At 44.5% G+C, this 20,780-nt stretch overlaps 1 protein-coding gene across 2 annotated transcripts in view; it reads right to left on the minus strand.

Moving 5' to 3' along the window:
* Positions 1-20,780, minus strand: part of ACOX1 (acyl-CoA oxidase 1) — a 37,749-nt gene that overhangs the window by 5,526 nt on the left and 11,443 nt on the right. Inside the window, exons 3-13 of one of the 2 annotated variants that reach the window (XM_003279097.4) lie at positions 13,041-13,201; positions 10,399-10,506; positions 8,792-8,911; positions 8,530-8,645; positions 6,414-6,583; positions 4,410-4,572; positions 3,788-3,978; positions 2,723-2,902; positions 2,500-2,605; positions 2,222-2,365; positions 1,262-1,468 (exon numbers count right to left, since the gene is read on the minus strand). In XM_003279097.4, coding sequence (XP_003279145.1) covers positions 1,262-1,468; positions 2,222-2,365; positions 2,500-2,605; positions 2,723-2,902; positions 3,788-3,978; positions 4,410-4,572; positions 6,414-6,583; positions 8,530-8,645; positions 8,792-8,911; positions 10,399-10,506; positions 13,041-13,201 — 1,666 coding nt within the window. The remainder of the gene's footprint in view (positions 1-1,261; positions 1,469-2,221; positions 2,366-2,499; positions 2,606-2,722; positions 2,903-3,787; positions 3,979-4,409; positions 4,573-6,413; positions 6,584-8,529; positions 8,646-8,791; positions 8,912-10,398; positions 10,507-13,040; positions 13,202-20,780) is intronic. The other variant, XM_012512500.2, reaches the window with a different exon arrangement.

A 20,780-nucleotide genomic window follows, 5' to 3' on the forward strand; every position in this document is an offset into this window, starting at 1 on the left:
CGAGTCGCTAGAACTACAGGTGTGTGCCATGACACCTGGCTGCTATTTGTTTTTTTTTGTTGTTGTAGAGATGGGGGTTTACCATGTTGGCCAGGCTGGTCTAGAACTCCTCAATTCAAGTGATCCACCCACCTCAGCCTCCCAAAGTGCTAGGATTACAGGCGTGAGCCACTGTGCCCAGCCTGTGGTTGTTTCTAAAGAGTCCTCATCTTTTAGAGCTATGCATTGAATTATTTATGGATAAAATTATCTGATGTCTTAGTTTTTTTTTTTTGAAACGGAGCCTTGCTCTTGTTGCCCAGGCTGGAGTACAATGGCATGTTCTTGGCTCACTGCAACCTCCGCCTCCCAGGTTCAAGCAATTCTCCTGCCTCAGCCTCCTGAGTAGCTGGGATTACAGGCATGCACCACCACGCCCAGCTAATTTTGTATTTTTAGCAGAAACAAGGTTTCTACATGTTGGTCAGGCTGGTCTCAAACTCCCGACCTCAGGTGATCCACCTGCCTCGGCCTCCCAGAGTGCTGGGATTACAGGTGTGCATCACTGAGCCTGGCCCTGATGTCTTAGATTTATTTCAAAATAGTCCCCAGGAGGAGGGGGATGAAGGTTCAGATGAAACACAACTGGCCACGAGTTGATAGTCATTGCTGCTAGACAAAGGGTGTACCAAAGAGCACTACGGAATTCTCTTTTTGTATATTTTATTCTATTTGTGTGTGTGGGTATACCTTTTTTTTTTTTTTTTTTTTGAGACAGAGTTTTGCTCTTGTAGCCTAGGCTGGAGTGCAATGGCACGAAGATGGCTCACTGCAACCTCTGCCTCCTGGGTTCTCCTGGGTTCAAGCTGAGGCAGGAGAATTCCCGACAGCCGTGTACCACTACCGCCCAGCTGTTTTTTTGTATTTTTAGTAGAGACTGGGTTTCACCATTTTAGCCAGGCTAGTCTCGAACTCCTGACCTCAGGTGATCCGCCCACTCGGCCTCCCACAGTGCTGGGATTACAGGTGTGAGCCAACGCGCCCGGCCTGTATATATTTTTAAATGTTCAATTCGTTATCAAAAATTGAAATTGATTAAGACCCTGGTTACTGTGGGAACAACCCAGTTCCCTTCTGAACCTGTTGCTCAAATAAAGTGACTGTCAGAAGTGGCCATGGTACTTTCAGAGCTTTCACAGATAAATCCCCTTCCAGAGGCCTTTCCTGCTTCAATATTTAAGTGAAGACTTTAAAAAAAGGTGCAAAGACACTGGATTTTTACCTCTGTTTTGTTCAGTGGGGAGTTCTTAGCCCACTCAAACAAGTTTTCATACACATTTCCATCATAGCGGCCAAGCACAGAGCCAAGTGTCACATCCTGAAAATCAAATGCATCAACCAAAGCAACAGCATCTGAGCGAATCAGAGTGAGTAACTCCTTTACACGCTGGTTTACTTGTGTAATCTGAGACTCTGTCATTATGCTCCCCTAAAAGAGACCAAAATAAGTAAATATAACATATAAATGTATATAGATAGACATAATTATATACACATACAGCTATAAAGCAGACAATTCTTTTTTTTTTTTTTTTTTGAGACTGAGTTTCACTCTTGTTGCCCAGGCTGGAGTGCAATGGCATGATCTTGGCTCACCGCAATCTTCGCCTCCCGGGTTCAAGCGATTCTCCTCCCTCAGCCTCCCAAATAGCTGGGATTACAGGCATGTGCCAGCACGCCTGGCTAATTTTGTATTTTTAGTAGAGATGGGGTTTCTCCATGTTGGTCAGGCTGGTCTCGAACTCCCGACCTCAGGTGATCCACCCGCCTTGGCCAAAGTGCTGGGATTACAAGCATGAGCCACTGTGCCTGGCTATTTTTCCTTTTTTTTTTTTTTTTTTTTGAGACAGAGTCTTGCTCTGTTGCCTAGGCTGGAGTGCAGTGGTGCCATCTTGGCTCACTGCAACCTCTGCCTCCAGGGTTCAAATGATTCTCATGCCTCAGCCTCCCTAGTAGCTGGGATTACAGGCGTGCACCACTGCACCCGGCTAATTTTTGTATTTTCAGTAGAGACAGGGTTTCACCAGGCCAGGCTGGTCTTGAACTCCTGACCTCAAGTGATCACCGTACCTGCCTTGGGCTCCCAAAGTGCTGGGATTACAGGCGTGAGCCACCGTGCCCAGCCAGCAATTATTCTTCTTAAAACAACAACAAAAAAGACTTATACTTAGAAAATACTGACCTGAAGGAAATCCCCCGCGTTCTGACTGATTCCATACAGAGAATACAGCAGACATAAATTCCTTAAGACAGCTTGAATGGCTTTATCTTGAGTTTTGAGGAGTTTTTCTGAAAAGAGCTTAACTACCACATAGTGGCAATGTGCCTAAGATTAAAAAGAAAACAGCAGAGTTTGAGAACCTTGGGAAAAGATTCCATACACAGTGACTAGGGTTTCTGCACCAGAAAATGCGGGATGCTGGGGGCAGGGAAGGGGAAAAAGACAGAACTACCACTGACCTCACTTGCTCGAACAAGGTCAACAGAAGTTAGGTTCCACGCTACCTCCTTGCTTTTTCTGTGAATCACTTCTTTTTGAAGGTTTTTTGCAGCAATTTCTACTAATCTGTTAAGACATAGATTGGAGGTTTGAGGAAATGACCAACAGTACTCATGCCTTCTTGTCATCTGTCAGGGCCCCAGCTCCACTGCTGCGTATTCTAGCTCTTGAGGGAGAGCTCACCTGGCTGCACGGAGTTTATATGCTTCGGTTAGGCTTTCGGGGCTGTTGATATCCACCATGGTTGGCCAGACTGCTACCTGCTGTGGCTGGATGCGTTGACTGGGCAGGTCGTTCAAATAGGACACCATGCCACACACCAACTTTCCTGAGTGCACCTGGTCATAACTTTTCATCAAGAACCTAAAAATCACCAGTAAACATGCTTTTAGTAACTCTACTTTTTTTTTTTTTTTTTTTTTTTTTTTGAGATGGAGTTTCGTTCTTGTTGCCTAGGCTGGATGGAGTGCAATGGCCAGATCTCAGCATACTGCAACCTCCTCCTCTCGGGTTCAAATGAATGATTCTCCTGCCTCAGCCTCCCAAGCAGCTGGGACTACAGGCACCTGCCACCATGCCTGGCTAATTTTTAATATTTTGTTTTTTTAGTAGAGACAGGGTTTTACCATGTTGGCCAGGCTGGTCTCTAACTCCTGACCTCAAGTGATCCACCTGGCTTGGCCTCCCAAAGTGCTGGGATTACAGGAGTGAGCCACCACACCTGGCCTTTTTTTTTTTTGATGGAGTTTTCGCTCTTGTTGCCCAGGATGGAATGCAATAGCGCAATCTTGGCTCACTGCAACCTCCACTTCCCAGGTTCAAGCGATTCTTCTGCCTCAGCCTCCCAAATAGGCCGGGATTACAGGCATGTGCCACCATGCCTGGCTAATTTTTTTGTATTTTTTAGTAGAGACAGGGTTTCACCATGTTGGTCAAGCTGGTCTTGAACTCCTTACAGCATGATCTGCCTGCCTCAGCCTCCCAAAGTGCTGGGATTACAGTCATGAGCCACTGTGCCCAGCCCAGTAACTCTATCCTTGATACAACTTCAAGCTATGTAACAGGTGCTTCATGTTCTCTAGCCTCACCACGAAATAAAAACCGTGAATCAGGATGGAAGGCAAAAGTATACCTTTCGGGAACAAATATATATATACGGTGAAGAAAAACCATGGGAACAAGAACCTAGAGAAAAGGACTAGAACATTCTTATGAACAGATAGGAGGAATCGCGGATTTGACTCTCACCTAGCCGTCTGGAGCATCATGACAGTGTTTTCTCCCTCAAAGGTACAGCTTGGGGTGAAATTGACATAAATATTTGGAAGACCACTGCAATGAGAATAGCCATGCCCACCACAAGCCATCCGACATGCTTCGATGCCAGTGTTTGCAGTCCAGGAGGTGAAGGCCTTAAGTCCGGCGGTGAGGGCATGAAGCTGAGAGGACAAGCACAAATCTGTCAGGACATTTGTGGTGCTGAGAGCCCGAGAACCAATGAGAAAACACACCCCTCCTCTAACATCTTGGCCACTGTCAAAACACAGCTGCCACACATGCAAACTGAAGAAGCAAAGCTGTCCGACTGGCCAGAAGAATGCAGAACACTACCCATGCCCATCTAAACATTCACCACTTACATTTCCTTGATTGACAAATAATCAACATGGTACAGTATTTCCGATAACACTAAAATACTTAACAACAAACCCCACAGATCTTCATATCTGATCTACTTTCAACCAGAGGAAGTTCTCAGAATACATAATTCTTTTCAGGAAATCCCAACATTTAGTTATCTCTGGACATCATCCCACAGGTAACCATGAAACAGAAGGGTGCCCACGAGTGAACGAGACCAAACTCATACCTCAGGCAGTTCACTCAGGTCCCCTTGACCAATGCCTTCATTAATCCGGTGATAGGTCTCCTTCATGTATGCGCCCACAAACTGGAAGGCATAGGCAGTGGCCAGGAGTGGAAAGAGTTTATACTGCTGGGTTTGAAAATCCAAAATCTGTGGTTCTGGTTCACTACATGACACAGAAAAACAAAAAAATAGTAAGTAAATGTTTATACAGAACTTTCTATATGCCAGATTCTAATCTAAGCACTTGGTATTTTAACTTATTTAGTCCTCATAAGGGCACTGTGAGGTAGTTACTATCTCCATTTTACAAATGGGAAACTGAGAGGTTAAGAATCTGCCTGAGGTCACACAGCTCATACATGGCAGGTCTTAGATTTAAATTGAGGCTTTTTTTTTTTGCCATGGAGTCGCCCTCCGTCACCCAGGCTTTAGTGCAGTGGTGTGATCTTGGCTCACTGCAAGCTCCGCCTCCTGGGTTCAAGCAATTCTCCTGCCTCAGCCTCCCACAGTGCTGGGATTACAGGCATGAGCCACGGTGCCTAGGCTATTTGGCTCCCTAAGACCATGCTCTAATTACCTTGTACTGCATAGGTTGACAGAATTTTCTGGCTGCAAAGTCCGTATCTGTCCTAATCTTTCCAATATGACTAAGAAAACCGTAGCTCATAGCAACATACAAAACCAACACTAGTCAACCTAATAAGGCAATGCCGAAAAGCTCTGCTCACCAGATGGCCGAATACACTGTATTTTGACCATAATCTTGGAGAAGACCCAATGGATGGTGTTAAATATTTTGAAGTGTAAGAATTAGCAAAGGTCTGATTGTATCAATTCCTTTATTCCTTTTTAAAAATGTAATTATTATTAGTTTTTGAGATGAAGTCTCTAACACCCAGGATGGAGTGCAGTGTTGTGATTTCAGCTCACTACAACCTTCACTTCTTGGGTTCAAGTGATTCTCCTGCCTCAGTCTCCCGAGTAGCTGGAATTACAGGCACCCGCCACTATACCCAGCTAATTTTTGTATTTTTAGTAGACGTGGGGTTTCACCATGTTGGCCAGGCTGGTCTCGAACTCCTGACTTCAAGTGATCCACCCACTTTGGCCTCCCAAAGTGCTGGGATTACAGGCGTGAGCCACTGCGCCTGGCCTTAAAATTTAATTAATTTTTAATTTTTTTGAAAATAGACCAGCCTGGCCAACATGGCGAAATCCCGTCTCTACAAAAAATACAAAAATTAGCTGGGCATGGTGGCGTGCGCCTGTAATCCCAGCTACTTGGGAGACTGAGACAGGAGAATCACTTGAACCCAGGGAGGCAGAGGCTGCAGCAAGCCGAGATCACGCCACTGCACTCCGGCCTGGGCAACAGAGTGAGAATCCATCTCAAAAGAAAAAAAAAGAAAAGAAAATACAGACAGGGTCTTGCTATGTTGCTCAGGTTGGCCTCAAACTCCTAGGCTCAAGTAATCTTGCCTCAGCCTCCCAAAGTGCTGGGATTACAGGTGTGAGCTACCACACCTGGCCGGTTTCTTTATTCCTTAAGAGTAAAAAGAGTATCAGGGAGTATCAGTGAAAGGCAGATGTAGGAATAAACTGTGGCCATGAATGCAAAAGGGAAACAAATTTAATGTCACTTTCACCATACACAATTTATAGTTGCTAGTAGTAATCAGAACTTTCAAATTGCCTTTAGTGTGTTGAACATTTCACTTATAAAGTTCAAGTGATATTATTACTACTTTTCTTAAAAGGTTAAAAATAATAAGGTAGGTATTCTCTTTTTTCTTTTTTGGCAGTCACTGATTATAGCAAGGGTGGTTATTTCTATCTTTCCTCTTAAGAAAAGGAAGCCTAGATAGGAAATTACAGGCCCAGTTATCACCCTAGCCAATTTTGCAGTGCCAATGCATCTTCTGTATTGACATTGGGAATTCTGGGATCTGAATGGGGTAAAAACTACGCCTTCGGTACTGAGCCCATCCAGGACCCTACCCTTACCCTGGCTTGATTTCAGACTGGTGCCTCACAGCGCTGTATCGGATGGCAATGGTGCATGCCTTAGACAGAGCCCGAGCAGCTTCTCCCACAAGGAAGGACCTGACAAACACCATAGTCCCGTAAGTCAGCTTGTTACTCAGCGGTTTCACGTATGTGCCATCAGGCTTCACCTGGAAGAAGAAAGTGGAACTGATACTTTCTTCTTTTAAGCCCAAGAGGCAGTTCAGTGGTTCTCAAAGTGTGGTCCCTGGAATAGCAGCATCAGCATCACCTGGCAACTTGCATGAAATACTGCATCTTAGTCCCCACCCTGACCAACTGAATCAGAAGCTCCAGGGTAGGGCCTAGCAATCTGGGCTTTAACTGGCCTTCCAGGTGATTCTAATGCATGAGAAAGTTTGAGAATCATTGGTTTAGCAAATCAAAATATGTCCTTCAACCCTGCTGTTTCTGATTTCACTGTCACAGTAAAAGAAGCATCAGAGTGGGCGTGATGGCTCACGCCTGTAATCCCAGCACTTTGGGAGGCCGAGGTGGACAGATCAAGAGGTCAGGAATTCGAAACCAGCCTGACCAACATGGTAAAACCCCATCTCTACTAAAAATACAAAAATTAGCTGGGTGTGGTGGCACATGCTTGTAATCCCAGCTACTCAGGAGGCTGAGACAGGAGAATCGCTTGACCCTGGGAGGCAGAGGTTTCAGTGAGCTGAGATAGTGCCACTGCACTCCAGTCTGGGTGACAAAGCAAGACTCTGTCTCAAAAAAAAAAAAAAATGCTGGGCGCAGTGACTCACGCCTGTAATCCTAGCACTTTGGGAGGCCGAGGCAAGAGGGTCCCCTGAGGTCAGGAGTTTGAGACCAGCCTGGCCAACAGGGTGAAACCCCACCTCTACTAAAAATACAAAAAAATTAGCTGGGTGTGGTGGCACACGCCTGTAATCCCAGCTACTTGGGAGGCTGAGGCAGAAGAATCGCTTGAACCCAGGAGGCAGAGGTTGCAGTGAGCCAAGATCACGCCACTGAACTCCAGCATGGGTTACAGAGACTCTCTCTCAAAAAAAAAAAAAAAAAAAAAAAAAAAAAGGTGGAGGGGCATCAGAAGGAAAAATGCATTATTACATCCTTTTTTTTTTTTTGAGTCAGAGTCTCGCTGTGTTGCCTGGGCTGGAGTGCAGTGGTGTGATCTCGACTTACTGCAACCTCTGCCTCCTGGGTTCAAGCGATTCTCCTGCCTCAGCCTCCTGAGTAGCTGAGATTACAGGCGTGTGCCATCACACCCAGCTAATCTTTGTATTTTTAGTAGAGACAGGGTTTCACCATATTGGTCAGGCTGGTCTTGAATTCCTGACCTTATGATCCACCCTCCTTGGCCTCCCAAAGTGCTGGGACTACAGGCATGAGCCACCGCGCCTGGCCTTATTCCCTCCTTTTATGAGACGGAGTCTCACTCTGCTGCCAAGCTGGAGTGCAGTGGCACGATCTCTGCTCACTGCAACCTCCGCCTCCCGGGTTCAAGCGATTCTCCTGCCTCAGCCTCCTGAGTAGCTGGGACTACAGGCGCGTACCACCACTCCCGGCTAATTTTTTTGTATTTTTAGTAGAGACGGGGTTTCACCATGTTGGCCAGGATGGTCTCCATCTCTTGACCTCATGATCTTCCCGCCTCAGCCTCCCAAAGTGCTGGAATTACAGGTGTGAGCCACCGCGCCCAGCCTTTTTTTTTTTTTTGAGACAAGGTCTCACTGTCATCCAGGCTGGAGTACAGTGGTGTAATCACAGTTCACTGCAGCCTCGGCCTCCCAGGCTCAGGTGATCCTCCCACCCCAGTCTCCCAAGTAGCTGGGACTACACATGTGTGCCACCATGCCCAGCTAGATTTTTTTACTTTTTGTAGAGATGGGTTCTCACTATGTTGCCCAGGCTGGTCTTGAGCTCCTGGGCTTAAGTCATCCACGCACTCAGCCTCCCAAAGTGCTGGCATAACAGGAATATGCCAGTGTGCCCGGCTGTTATTACCTTCTAAAAGAACAGACCATTCTAACCCTACTGTGAGCAACAGCCACCGCAACCCCACTGTTTGATGCCTCTGCTTCTATTTTCTATCAAAACATACCTGGGCATACTTCATCAGCATGTTTTCTCTGGGAATACGATAGTTGTCCATTTTGAGGTAGCCATTGTCTATCTCATCATAACCAAATTTGGGGCCGATGTCACCAACGGTAATTCCTACCACAGATGAAAGGACAGTCACGAGATGTTTATGCTCTGGAATTTCTGGCTTTCGCTCCGCCTCTTCAGTTGGGCATTCTACCTTTTGCAGAAGAAAGTGCTCAGTTTCATTTTCATCTCAACATCAGATGAACAGTTCTTACCTGGCAAAGGCTTATGGGTCCCGATTTCACGAATAGGTACGATAAAGGCATGTAATCCATAGCATTTCCCCTTAGTGATGAGCTGGGCAAGAACTATTGCATGATTTGAAGTCTTTCCAACTGTAATATCAGAGAGAATAAGGGAGAGGTGAGCAAACGTTCGTACATTTTTAAAGGGTAGAAAAAAGAAGAAAGAATATGTTAAATCTAACACTAGACTAAACCAATAGTATGTGTCCAGAAAGCCTTTCTGCTGACAGTATCACACCTAGCTTTCAGAAAGAAATTCCCTTAAGCTAATAGTTATTACTTTCTTTTCTACTTATTTCTCATTCATTTACATACAGAAAATTTTAGGATAAAAATAAGAATATTAATTTAAACTACTTCCTTGTTATCCCTTAAGGCAGTGCTGTCCAAAACAGTAATCACTAGCTATATGTGGCTTCTTACATATAAATTATAAATAAATAAAATATATAATGTGAATAACAAAATCCTTCAACCACTAACTACTGGAAATATATATTCCAAGATAATAACTCAGAATGGAATAAGAAGATATAAAAGTTTCAGGTCAGCCGGGCACAGTGGCTCACGCCTATAATTCCAGCACTTTGGGAAGCTGAGGCGGGCAGATCAGAGGTCAGGAGTTTGAGACCAGCCTGGCCAACATGGTGAAATCCCATCTCTACTAAAAATACAAAAATTAGCTGGGCGTGGTGGCATGCTCCTGTAGTCCCAGCTACTCAGGAGGCTGAGGCAGGAGAATCGCTTGAACCCAGGAGGTGGAGGTTGCAATGAGCAGAGATCATGCCACTTTACTCCAACCTGGGTGACACAGTGAGACTCCGTCTCAAAAAAGAAAAAGTTTGTGTTAAAACTATTTAAATTTTTTTCTTTTTTTTTTTTTGAGACAGGGTTTCACTCTGTCACCCAGGCTGGAGTGCAGTGGCATGATCACAGATAGTAGCTCACTGCAGGCTTGAACTCTTGGGCTCAAGTGGTCCTTCCACCTCAGCTTCCTGAGTAGCCAGGACTACAGGTCTATAGGTATGTGCCGCTATGTCTGGCTTTCCCCTCTCTCTCTCTCTCTCTCTCTCTATATATATATATATATACACACACACACCCCGCACACACACACATCCCTGTCTATATACACACACACACACCCCCCCCCCCACACACACCTCTCTCTGTCTATATACACACACCACACACACACATATTTGTTTGTTGGGTTGTTTTTGAGACAAAGTCTTGCTGCGATGCCCAGGCTGGAGTGCAGTGGTGCAATCTTGGCTCACTGCAACCTTCCCGGGTTCAAGTGATTCTCCTGCCTCAGCCTCCCAAGTAGCTGGGACTACAGGTGTGCGCCACCACACCCGGCTAATTTTTATATTTTTAGTAGAGATGGGGTTTCAGCATATTAACCAGGCTGGTCTTGAATTCCTGACCTCAAATGATCTGCCCAACTCAGCCTCCCAAAGTGTTAGGATTTCACCACCAAGCCTGGCCGACATTATCATAAAACCTCTATATTCTAAGCAAAATCTCATGACGAACCTTCAAAACATCCAATAAATGCTGAAAAATTCACTTACGCCCACCAGGCCACCATTTAATGGAGGTCACAGTAGGACTGTTGAGAATGAACTCCTGGGTTTCAGGGTCATATGTGGCTGTGGTTTCCAAGCCTCGAAGGTGAGTTCCTAAGGAGATAAATTACATTGACTTCAGTTAAGAGATGGGGAAAAAAACAGGCACAAGGAAAAATTTCCTGCACAATCCTTTAAACTCTCATATCTCAGAGAAAAACAAAATCTAACAAAAAACACTGTAGATGAGCTACAACTGGTTGATAACCAAGACAGTGAATTTCCCACACTATCTGATGGTTTCCTATTAAGTTGAAAATCTAAGTGTCATGCATGTTCCATTTCTGAATTTGATTTGTTACATTTATTTACAGCAACTGAAAGAAAATATAAAGGCAACTTAGAATCACATTTTTAAGATCACAATATATGAATTTAACAGGGATGTTAACTGTCTTTTTGACCCATCTCTGAGTTGCAAGTATGCCAGTTTCAACTCATAGGTATTGTTAACCACACCAATTCAACATTCTCGAATTCTGTACTAATGAGAAGAATGAGGTAACATGTGAGAGGAAGACATTTCATCCAAAATTCTTATAAATTAATTAAAAATGTATGGCTGTGCATGGTGGCTCATGCCTGTAATCCCAGCACTCTGGGAGGCCGAGGCGGGTGGATCACGAGGTCAGGAGATTGAGATCATCCTGGCTAACACGGTGAAACCCATCTCTACTAAAAATACAAAAAATTAGCCAGGCATTGTGGCATGCGCCTGTAGTCGCAGCCACTCAGGAGGCTGAGGCAGGAGAATTGCTTGAACAATAGGCTTGAACAGTGGCTCAAGCCTATACTTTGGGAGGCCAAGGCGGGGGGATCACGAGGTCAGGAGATTGAGACCATCCTGGCTAACGTGGTGAAACCCCATCTCTACTAAAAATACAAAAAAAAAAAAATAAAGCTGGGCACGGTGGCTCATGCCTGTAATCCCAGCACTTTGGGAGGCCGAGGCAGGCGGATCACAAAGTCAGGAGATCGAGACCATCCTGGCTAACACAATGAAACCCCATCTCTACTAAAAATACAAAAAATTAGCCAGGCATGGTGGTGGGTGTTGTAGTCCCAGCTATTCGGGAGGCTGAGGCAGGAGAGTGGCCTGAACCCGGGAGGTGGAGCTTGCAGTGAGCCGAGATTGTGCCACTGCACTCCAGCCTGGGCGACAGAGCAAGACTCCGTCTCAAGAAAAAAAAAAAAAAAAGTATAAAAGTATAACCATTATTGGGGAAATGACCTGGAATGTGACTTTTAAAAATTCCTAAAGGTCCAATAATAAGGTCTCCGTTGACCCTAGAGATTTCCAATGGCAGGCCTAGCTTAGGCCTAGCTGGTTCATTAATGTGGCAAGGAAGAGTTTCCAGTTTCTTATGTGTACTGGGATAGACAGGATCTTATGTTTTAAATCTTAACACAAATATACCAAAATTATTTGGAAAGAGTCATAGAAAAATGTTCTAGGTGGCAGTCTCTACAAAAATACTGTACTAAAGCAAATGTTGGGAACCTTTTACCAATCTGCTTTCATAAGGCTAGACCTCATTAAACACACTTTGAAACATTCAGAAGCTTCCAAGTTGAATAACCAACTTATGTGCAATCCACAACTTTCCCGAGTGGGAGTCAACAAACCAGACACAGACATCTTTCATCAAAGAAGCAGCTTTTACAGAAAAGCAGGTAACATTAAACAGAACAGATAAGGACAAAATGTCTTCAAAAGCACAACTGAAACAAATAGTATTCCACTTGGAGTCTCATGAAAATCCTGTAAAATACTATTCAACACCAAATAAAAAGCAGCAGCTGTATAGAAATAAGGAGCAAGTGGCAAATACACACTAGACCAGTTTTTCTGAAATGTCAGAACAGAAAAAGAGAAGTCATAAGCAAATGAATGGCAAACACGGACCCAATTCAGAGCAGATACAAAGAGGAACAGTGGCCCCCTCCAGCCCACCCAGGTGCATGAAGAAAGCAGGTGGGGGGTGGAAAGATCAATGAAAGGTGGAGATACAGAGTCTGAAACCAAATGCCTGCACGTTCGGCTTATCTTGGTTTTTTTATCCTCCAGCCAAGTCACTTGTAGAACTACTGATTGACTCAAAGTACAAATAACTCCAAAATGTCACACACTTCAGTTATAAGCTACTCATTTCTGTCAAGCAAATCCAAGAGTACACAAACTATTATTTGTATTTCTTCTGGAATTTGTATCCATTAAGGTAACAGTAGTAAAGGTAATCAGATAGTAACGACGAAAAAAACAGCTTCGGGTTGTATATGCACACAGATTCTATACAACCTCAGTAACACTGAAAAACCACACTTGGTAAATAAGGCCTGATTTGCAATTCTTGACCCTCTGAAGAGGAACTACGGCATAAAAAGGACGATCATTTTATCACTATCATAGCCTTTAATTCCCACTCACCAAAGCAGTGTTTATACCAAAACCTGGACTCTGCAAAAAGAGCTCATTTAAACAGACCACAGAACATCGACACACCATCGATGGCACATGGTGGGCACTCCATACATGGTAAGCTCACAGGGGCCCGCCCAACCCAGAAGGTAGACTGAATACTCCATACCATGACCCATCTCTGTCTGGGCATAAGTGCCAATGATCTCCAAGTTCCAGGCGGGCATGAAGAAGCGCTCCTGCTGCTCTGCAGTTGCCTGGTGAAGCAAGGTGGGCAGGAACATGCCCAAGTGAAGATCCAGAGGTTCAGGCCGCCCTCGGTGCACAAAACTTCGAGGAAATATCAAGGATGGGCATTTGAGAGAAGAGTCATCAGGTGTGAGGGAATCAGCAATTTAATCAGAGCAAGGGAAGGAGACAAAAAAATCTTAAGTATGAATTGGTTGCGTACACTTAATCATAGATGGGAGCACTGTCCCTTTCTGTATTACTTTATAACTCTTGTTAATTTCCATTTTTCCTGAGTCAGCAAGGAGTATGAATGAGGACAGGGATTGGTTACTGATTCCAAAGCCAATGCAGTACAAAACCACACATGCAAGGCAGAAGATCCTAGCCCAGGAATTAAATCAAAGGAAATAAAGAAAATTTGAGAGGCCAGTGCAGTGGCTCACGCCTACAATCTCAGCACTTTGGGAGGCCAAGGCGGTCAGATCACCTTAAGTCAGGAGTTCAAGACCAGCCTGGCCAACATGGCAAAACCCCGACTCTACTAAAAATACAAAAATCAGCCGAGCATGGTGGTGCCAGCCAGTAGTCCCAGCTATTTGGGAAGTTGAGGCAGGCAAATCGCTTGAACCTAGGAGGCAGAGGTTGCAGTGAGCCAAGATCACACCCACTGCATTCCGGCCTGGGTGACAGGGTGACACTCTGTCTCAAAAAAATAAATAAGAGGGAATTGGCCAGGCGCAGTGGTTCACACCTATAATCCCAGCATTCTGGGAGGCTGAGGTGGGTGGATCACCTGAGGTCAGGAGTTCAAGACGAGCCTGGCCAACATGGTGAAACCTGTCTCTACTAAAAATACAAAAATTAGCCAGCCGTGGTGGTGCACACCTGTAATCCCAGCTACTTGGGAGGCTGAGGCAGGAGAATTGCTACAACCCAGGAGGCAGAGGTTGCAGTGAGCTAAGATCACACCACTGCATTCTAGCCTGGGCAACAGAGTAAGACTCCATCTCAAAAAAAAAAAAGAGAGAGAGAGAGAATTTGAAAAGTTGTATACGGCCAGGAGTGGTGGCTCACACCTGTAATCCCAGCACTTTGGGAGGCTGAGGCAGGTGGATCACTTGAGGTCAGGAGTTTGAGACCAGCCTGACCAACATAGCGAAATCCCGTTTCTACTAAAAATACAAAAAAAAAAAAGGCCGGGCACTGTGGCTCATGCCTGTAATCCCAGCACTTTGAAAGGCTGACGTGGGCAGATCATCTGAGGTTAGGAGTTTGAGACCAGCCTGACCAACATGGTGAGACCCCATCTCTACTAAAAATACAAAATCAGCCGGGCATGGTGGCACATGCCTGTAATCCAAGCTACTTGGGAGGCTGAGGCAGGAGAAATGCTTGAATTTGGGAGGCAGTGGTTGCAGTGAGCCGAGATCACACCACTGCACTCCAGCCTGGGCAACAGAGGGAGACTGTCTTAAAAAAAAAAAAAAAAAAAAAAAAGTTGTATAGAATAGAGAATTTGCTGGGTGTGGTGGTACGTGCCTGTAATCCCAGCTACTTGGGATGCTGAGGCAGAATCGCTTGAGAAGAATTGCTTGAGGCCAGGAGTTGGAGAACAGAGAATTTGAGTGGTGCTGGTACAAGGATTTCCTCTGATGAGAAAGCGAGACAGAACATAGTAGTTCTCTCAGAGTGACAATATGACCCCCAGATTATAGTTTTTCCTCGATGCAACTTCAATAATGCTTCTAGGCTGGGATTTTTTTTCTGTTTTGTTCACAAAACATCCAGCGTAGAAACACATTCCTCACACAGCTCTGATCATTTCATTCAGATTCATCATGTCAAATATTTGGCCATGCTCTACTGAAACAATTTAATACAAAAACTGACAGTGCTCTTCATCCCAATAGTTGATTTCAGAAATTAAAAAAGACATGCAATTTCTAGTGAAGACCATAATAATGACAAGTTACAGATTCATGCATAAGCTCTCCATGACAATTATACAGAAATTATCACTAATGATAATAAACATCTTAGTTTTATTAGTTTTAAATCCACTTTCTGGGGTCATTCTTTTCCACTTAAAACGTGCAGGGGACAGGATTCTTTGTGAATTTTTGCTAAGGATAGGAAGTTGTTCTATATGCCTTTGCATTTTTCCACATTACTGGTACTCCGTTTAATTGCCAGCTCCAAATCCGTCAACTCCATATTGCTCTTATCATTCTATGTGTCTTTGAAATGAGCATAAATGATGTTTCAGTTTTTAAATTTTTGTTTGTTGCTTGCAAGGTAGCGAGGAAAAGAACCAGGGCACACTGCTCAGACAAGGGCTAATCAATGACTCCTTCCAATTTAGTGGCTGGGCTTTCAGCTAAGCAATCACACTTTAGAAAAAGAAAAATCAAAGTATGTGTGACTGAATCCCTCATTTTACAGAGGAGAAATTAAGGCTGAGATGGATTAAATGCCTTGTTCAGGGAAAAAAGATAATGGCAAAACAAGGACAAGAATCTTGTCACCATGGGAGCTGAGCAAGGGGTAAACATGGACATGTAGAACGAAGTAACAGACACAGGGGCCAGACGCGGTGGCTCATGAATGTAATCCCAGCACTTTGGGAGGCCGAGGCAGGGGGATCACCTGAGGCTGGAGTTCAAGACCAGCCTGGTCAACAGGGTGAAACCCCATCTCTACTACAAATACAATAATTAGCTGGGCGTGGTGGTGGGCACCTGTAATCCCAGCTACTTGGGAGGCTGAGGCAGGAGAATCACTTGAACCCAGGAGGCAAAGGTTGCAGTGAGCCACGATGGCACCACTGCACTCCAGCCTGGGCGATAGAGACTCTGTCTCAAAAAACAAAAAACAACAACGAACAAAACAGACACTGGAGGCTCCAGAATGTGGGAGGATAGGAGGGGTATGAGGCCTGAAAAGTTACCTACTGGGTACTATGTTCACTATTTGGGCAATGGGTACTGCAAAATCCCAGACTTCACCATTACATAATATATACATGTAAGGAAATGGCACTTGTACCCCCTAAACCTATTTTTTTAAAAAAAGAACCTTGTCACCTAGTCCTGTCTCCTAGCTGGGGAAATTATTGCACAAGCATAGCATGGACTAAAGACTGTGACTGCAGGTGGGGTGCGGTGGCTCACGCCTGTAATCCCAGCACTTTGGGAGGCCAAGGTGGGCGGATCATAAGATCAGGAGATTGAGACCATCCTGGCCAACAAGGTGAAACCCCTCTCTACTAAAAATACAAAAACTAGCCGGGTGTGGCAGCGCCAGCCTGTAATCCCAGCTATTCGGGAGGCTGAGGCAGAAGAATCCTTGAACCCGGGAGGCGGAGGCTGCACTGAACGGAGATCGCGCCACCAAACTCTAGCCTGGCGATAGAGCAAGACTCTATCTAAAAAAAAAAAAAAAAAAGACTGTGACTGTAATGAAGATGCTAAAAACACATGCTGAAAAAGCCAGGGCTGTCTTGGAAGCCTCGAAAATAGAAATTCCACAAGGTGTCACCACTGGTAGAGAGTCGGTGATGGGTTCACAGGGTTTCTTGGTGCTATTTTTGTAACTTCCTATGACTCTACAATCATTTCAAAATTAAAAAAAAAAAAGGCCAGGCACGGTGGCTCACGCCTATATTCCCAGTACTTTGGGGGGCCAAGGTGGGCAGATCACTTGAGGTCAGGAGTTCAAGACGAGCCTGGGCAACATGGTGAAACCCCATCTCTACTAAAAATACAAAAATTAGCTGGGCATGGTGGCAGGCGCTGGTTATCCCAGCTACTCAGGAGGGTGAGGCAGGAGAACTGCTTGAACCTGAGAGGCGGAGGTTGCCGTGAGCCAAGATCGCACCACTGCATTCTAGCCTGGGGGACAGAGCAAGACTCCATCTCAAAAAAAAACAAAAAAAAAATTAATAGCGGAAATCCCAAGAAAAACACATTCATGGGATGACAGTGCCTTTCACTCAAACAGAAATGTCAATTGTCCCCAGCCTTTTGAGTACGGTCTAGGAAGAAAAATCAATGTACACTTAGAACCTGGAAGGCGAAAACTCTGAGTTAGGACTCAAACCTGGGACCAGACACTTTTCATGCTTTCATGGAAGGTTGTTTTACTTCACTAGAAATCAGAGCAATTCCTGGTGAAGGAAAGGCCACTATCAAGCACCCATCAGACTCTGGAAGATTTATATCTGAGTGAACCACAGAGCGAAGATGCACGCTAAGGGTTACAACAAATGAGCTCAGTAGGGCAGGGGTAAAATCACTATAATCACAAATGGTTCTGACACTAAAGAATGTTTTCAGGAAAAAAATATTTCTTCCGACTAAGACAAGGATTATTCAGATGTGGACGAAATTTAGAAGTGTTACAAGGAGAAAGTGAACTGCATAGTTTTTTGACTTAAGCCAAGTATTTGTTTTAAAAGCTGGTTATGCACGATAAAGATATTATTTTTAAATAATTTATCGTAAAATTACGAAGCACCAACATTATACTTAGTGAAGGGCTAGAGTCAGCTCTTTTAAAACCAAAACATCAAAAGGCATCCCCAGCCTTGATACAAGGCTGGAAAGGCTGACAGTCAATACTGAGGAAAAACCAATTAGACTAATGATATATGAGAAAGGAAGAAATAAAAAGCAGCTCTGTAGAAAGCATGAGCATCATCCTAGGAAATCAATAATGTCAACAAAATACCACAATAAGTGAACTGAGAAAAGCTGCAGGCTATAAGGGAAAAAAAATTAACAGCACTCAGGCGTGGTGGCTCACACCTGTAATCCCAGCACTTTGAGAGGCCGAGGAGGGCGCATCACGAGGTCAGGAGATCGAGACCATCCTGGCTAACACGGTGAAACCCCATCTCAACTAAAACTACAAGAAAATTAGCCGGGCGTGGTGGCAGGCGCCTGTAGTCCCAGCTACTCGGGAGGCTGAGGCAGGAGAATGGCGTGAACCCAGGAGGCGGAGCTTGCAGTGAGCTGAGATAACGCCACTGTACTCCAGCCTGGGCGACAGAGCCAGACTCTGTCTCAAAACAAAAACAAAAACAGAAACAAAAACAAAAACAAAAACAAAAAAACAGAAAAAAAGATAAATACCTAATAGGGTGGGAAAAAAAGAAGATAAAAATAACAGGAAAGAAACAGCTTCCCAAGAAAAGACAAGGCTTCAATATAAAACTAACTTAAAATTCCAGATAGAGAAGGAGAAAAAAAAACATTTAATTCCTGTAGAATTTTTTTTTAGAAAAAATTTAGCTTTTCTCAGTTCACTTATTGTGGTATTTTGTTGACATTTAGAATAAGCAAGCTTAAATACCAAATACACATATCTTGAAATGTAACAACAGTAGGCTTATCCTATCAGATTTTTAAATACCTTACAAGCCTGGGCAACACAGCAAGATCCTATCTCTACTAAAACTTCAAAAAATTAACTGGGCACGGTGTCATGAGCCTATACTCTCAGCTACTCGGGAGGCTGAGGCAGGAGGATCCCTTCAGTGTAGGAGATCAAGGCTGCAGTGAGCTATGATCAAACCTCTGCACTCCAGCCTGGGCAGCACAGCAAGAACCTGTCTTTCAAAAATAAAAATACGCCAGGCCCAGTGGCTCACTCCTGTAATGCCAGCACTTTGGGAGGCTGAGGCAGGTGGATCACCTGAGGTCAAGAGTTCGAGACCAGCCCGGCCAACATGGTGAAACCCCATCTCTACTAAAAATACAAAAATTAGATGGGCATGGTAGCACATGCCTGTAATCCCAGCTACTCGGGAGGCTAAGGCAGAAGAATTGCTTGAACCTGGGAGGCAGAGGTTGCGGTGAGCTGAGATCATGCCACTGCACTCCAGGCTGGGTGACAGAGCAAGACTCCATCTCAAAAAAGAAAAAATAAAAATAAATAAAAATAATAAAATAAAAAAATAAAGGCCAGGCGTGGTGGCTCATGCCTGTAATCCCAGCACTTTGGGAGGCTGAGGTGGGCAGATCACGGGGTCAGGAATTTGAGACCAGCCTGACCAACATAGTGAAACTCCGTTTCTACTAAAAATACAAACATTAGCTGAGCATGGTGGTGCGCACCTGTAATCCCAGCTACACAGGGGGCTGAGGCAGGACAATCGCTTGAACCCGGGAGGCAGAGGTTGCAGTGAGCTGAAATCACACCATTGCACTCCAGCCTGGGCAATACAGCGAGACTCTGTCTTAAAAATAAATAAAAAATAAAAATAAAAATAAAGTAAAAAGTCTTGGCTGGGCACGGTGGCTCACGCCTGTGCCAGCATTCTGGGAGGCTGAGGTGGGCGAATCACGAGGTCAGGAGTTTGAGACCAGCCTAGCCAACATGGTGAAACCCCATCTCTACTAAAAATACAAAAAATGAGCTGGGCGTGGTGGCGGGCACCTGTAATTCCAGCTACTGGGGAGGCTGAGGTAGGAGAATCACTTGAATCCGGGAGGCGGAGGTTGCAGTGAGCCAAGATCGCGCCACTGCACTCCAGCCCAGGTGACAGTGCGAGATTCTGTCTCAAAAAAGTTTTATAAAGCACCAGTGGTCAAAATTTATGTTAGAAGAAAAAGAAAGAAAGAAATAAACCTATCAATGTAATATATTTAAGGTTCCAGAAATAAATTTAACCTATTATAAAACTCTAAGACAAACCAGAAAGGACATAATGGGAATAAGATAATAATGGGAAAAGGCCACTAGTTAATAATGAACATTAGAAATCTTGGAAGCTGCGCCACTGCACCCCAGCCTGGGTGACAGAGTGAGACTCTTGTCTCTCAAAAAAAAGAAAAAAGAAGTCCAAAAAAAAAAAATCTACAAAACCATGAGATTCATTCTCACTCTGTATCATATACAAGTCAAATCATTAAACAGAAACCAAACAAAAATACTAGAAGAAAACAGAAGAGGCTGGGCGTGGTGGCTCACGCCTGTAATCCCAGCACTTTGGGAGACCGAGGTGGGTGGATCACGAGGTCAGGAGATCGAGACCATCCTGACCAACACGGTGAAACCCCATCTCTACTAAAAATACAAAAATTAGCTGGGTGTGGTGGTAGGCACCTGTAATTCCAGCTACTCAGGAGGCTGAGCCAGGAGAATGGCTTTTGAACCCAGGAGGCGGAAGTTACAGTGAGCCAAGATCATGCCACTGCACTCCAGCCTGGTGACAGAGGAGGACTATGTCTCAAAAAAAACCCAAAAAACAAAAAACCAGAAGATAACTATCCAAGTTATGGAAAATATAAAATTTATACCTATGCAGAGAAGGATGTGTTAAATATATAAAGCGAAAACATTTGACAAAGCAGAAAATAAAAAATCAAGATATATATATATATATATATTTTTTTTTTTTTTTTTTGAGACAGAGTGTCACTCTGTCACCCAGGCTGGAGTGCAGTGGCACGATCTCGGCTCACTGCAACCTCCACCTCCCGGGGTTCAAGCGATTCTCCTGCTTCAGCCTTCTGAGTAGCTAGAATTACAGGTGCTGCCATCACTCCCAGCTAATTTTTATATTTTTAGTACAGACAGGTTTCACCATGTTGGCCAGGCTGGTCTCAAACTCCTGATCTCAAGTGATCCACCCACCTCAGCCTCCCAAAGTGCTGGGATTACAGGCGAGAGCCAT

Source organism: Nomascus leucogenys, chromosome 14 (assembly GCF_006542625.1).
Source record: "Nomascus leucogenys isolate Asia chromosome 14, Asia_NLE_v1, whole genome shotgun sequence".
Taxonomy (NCBI): Eukaryota; Metazoa; Chordata; class Mammalia; order Primates; family Hylobatidae; genus Nomascus; species Nomascus leucogenys.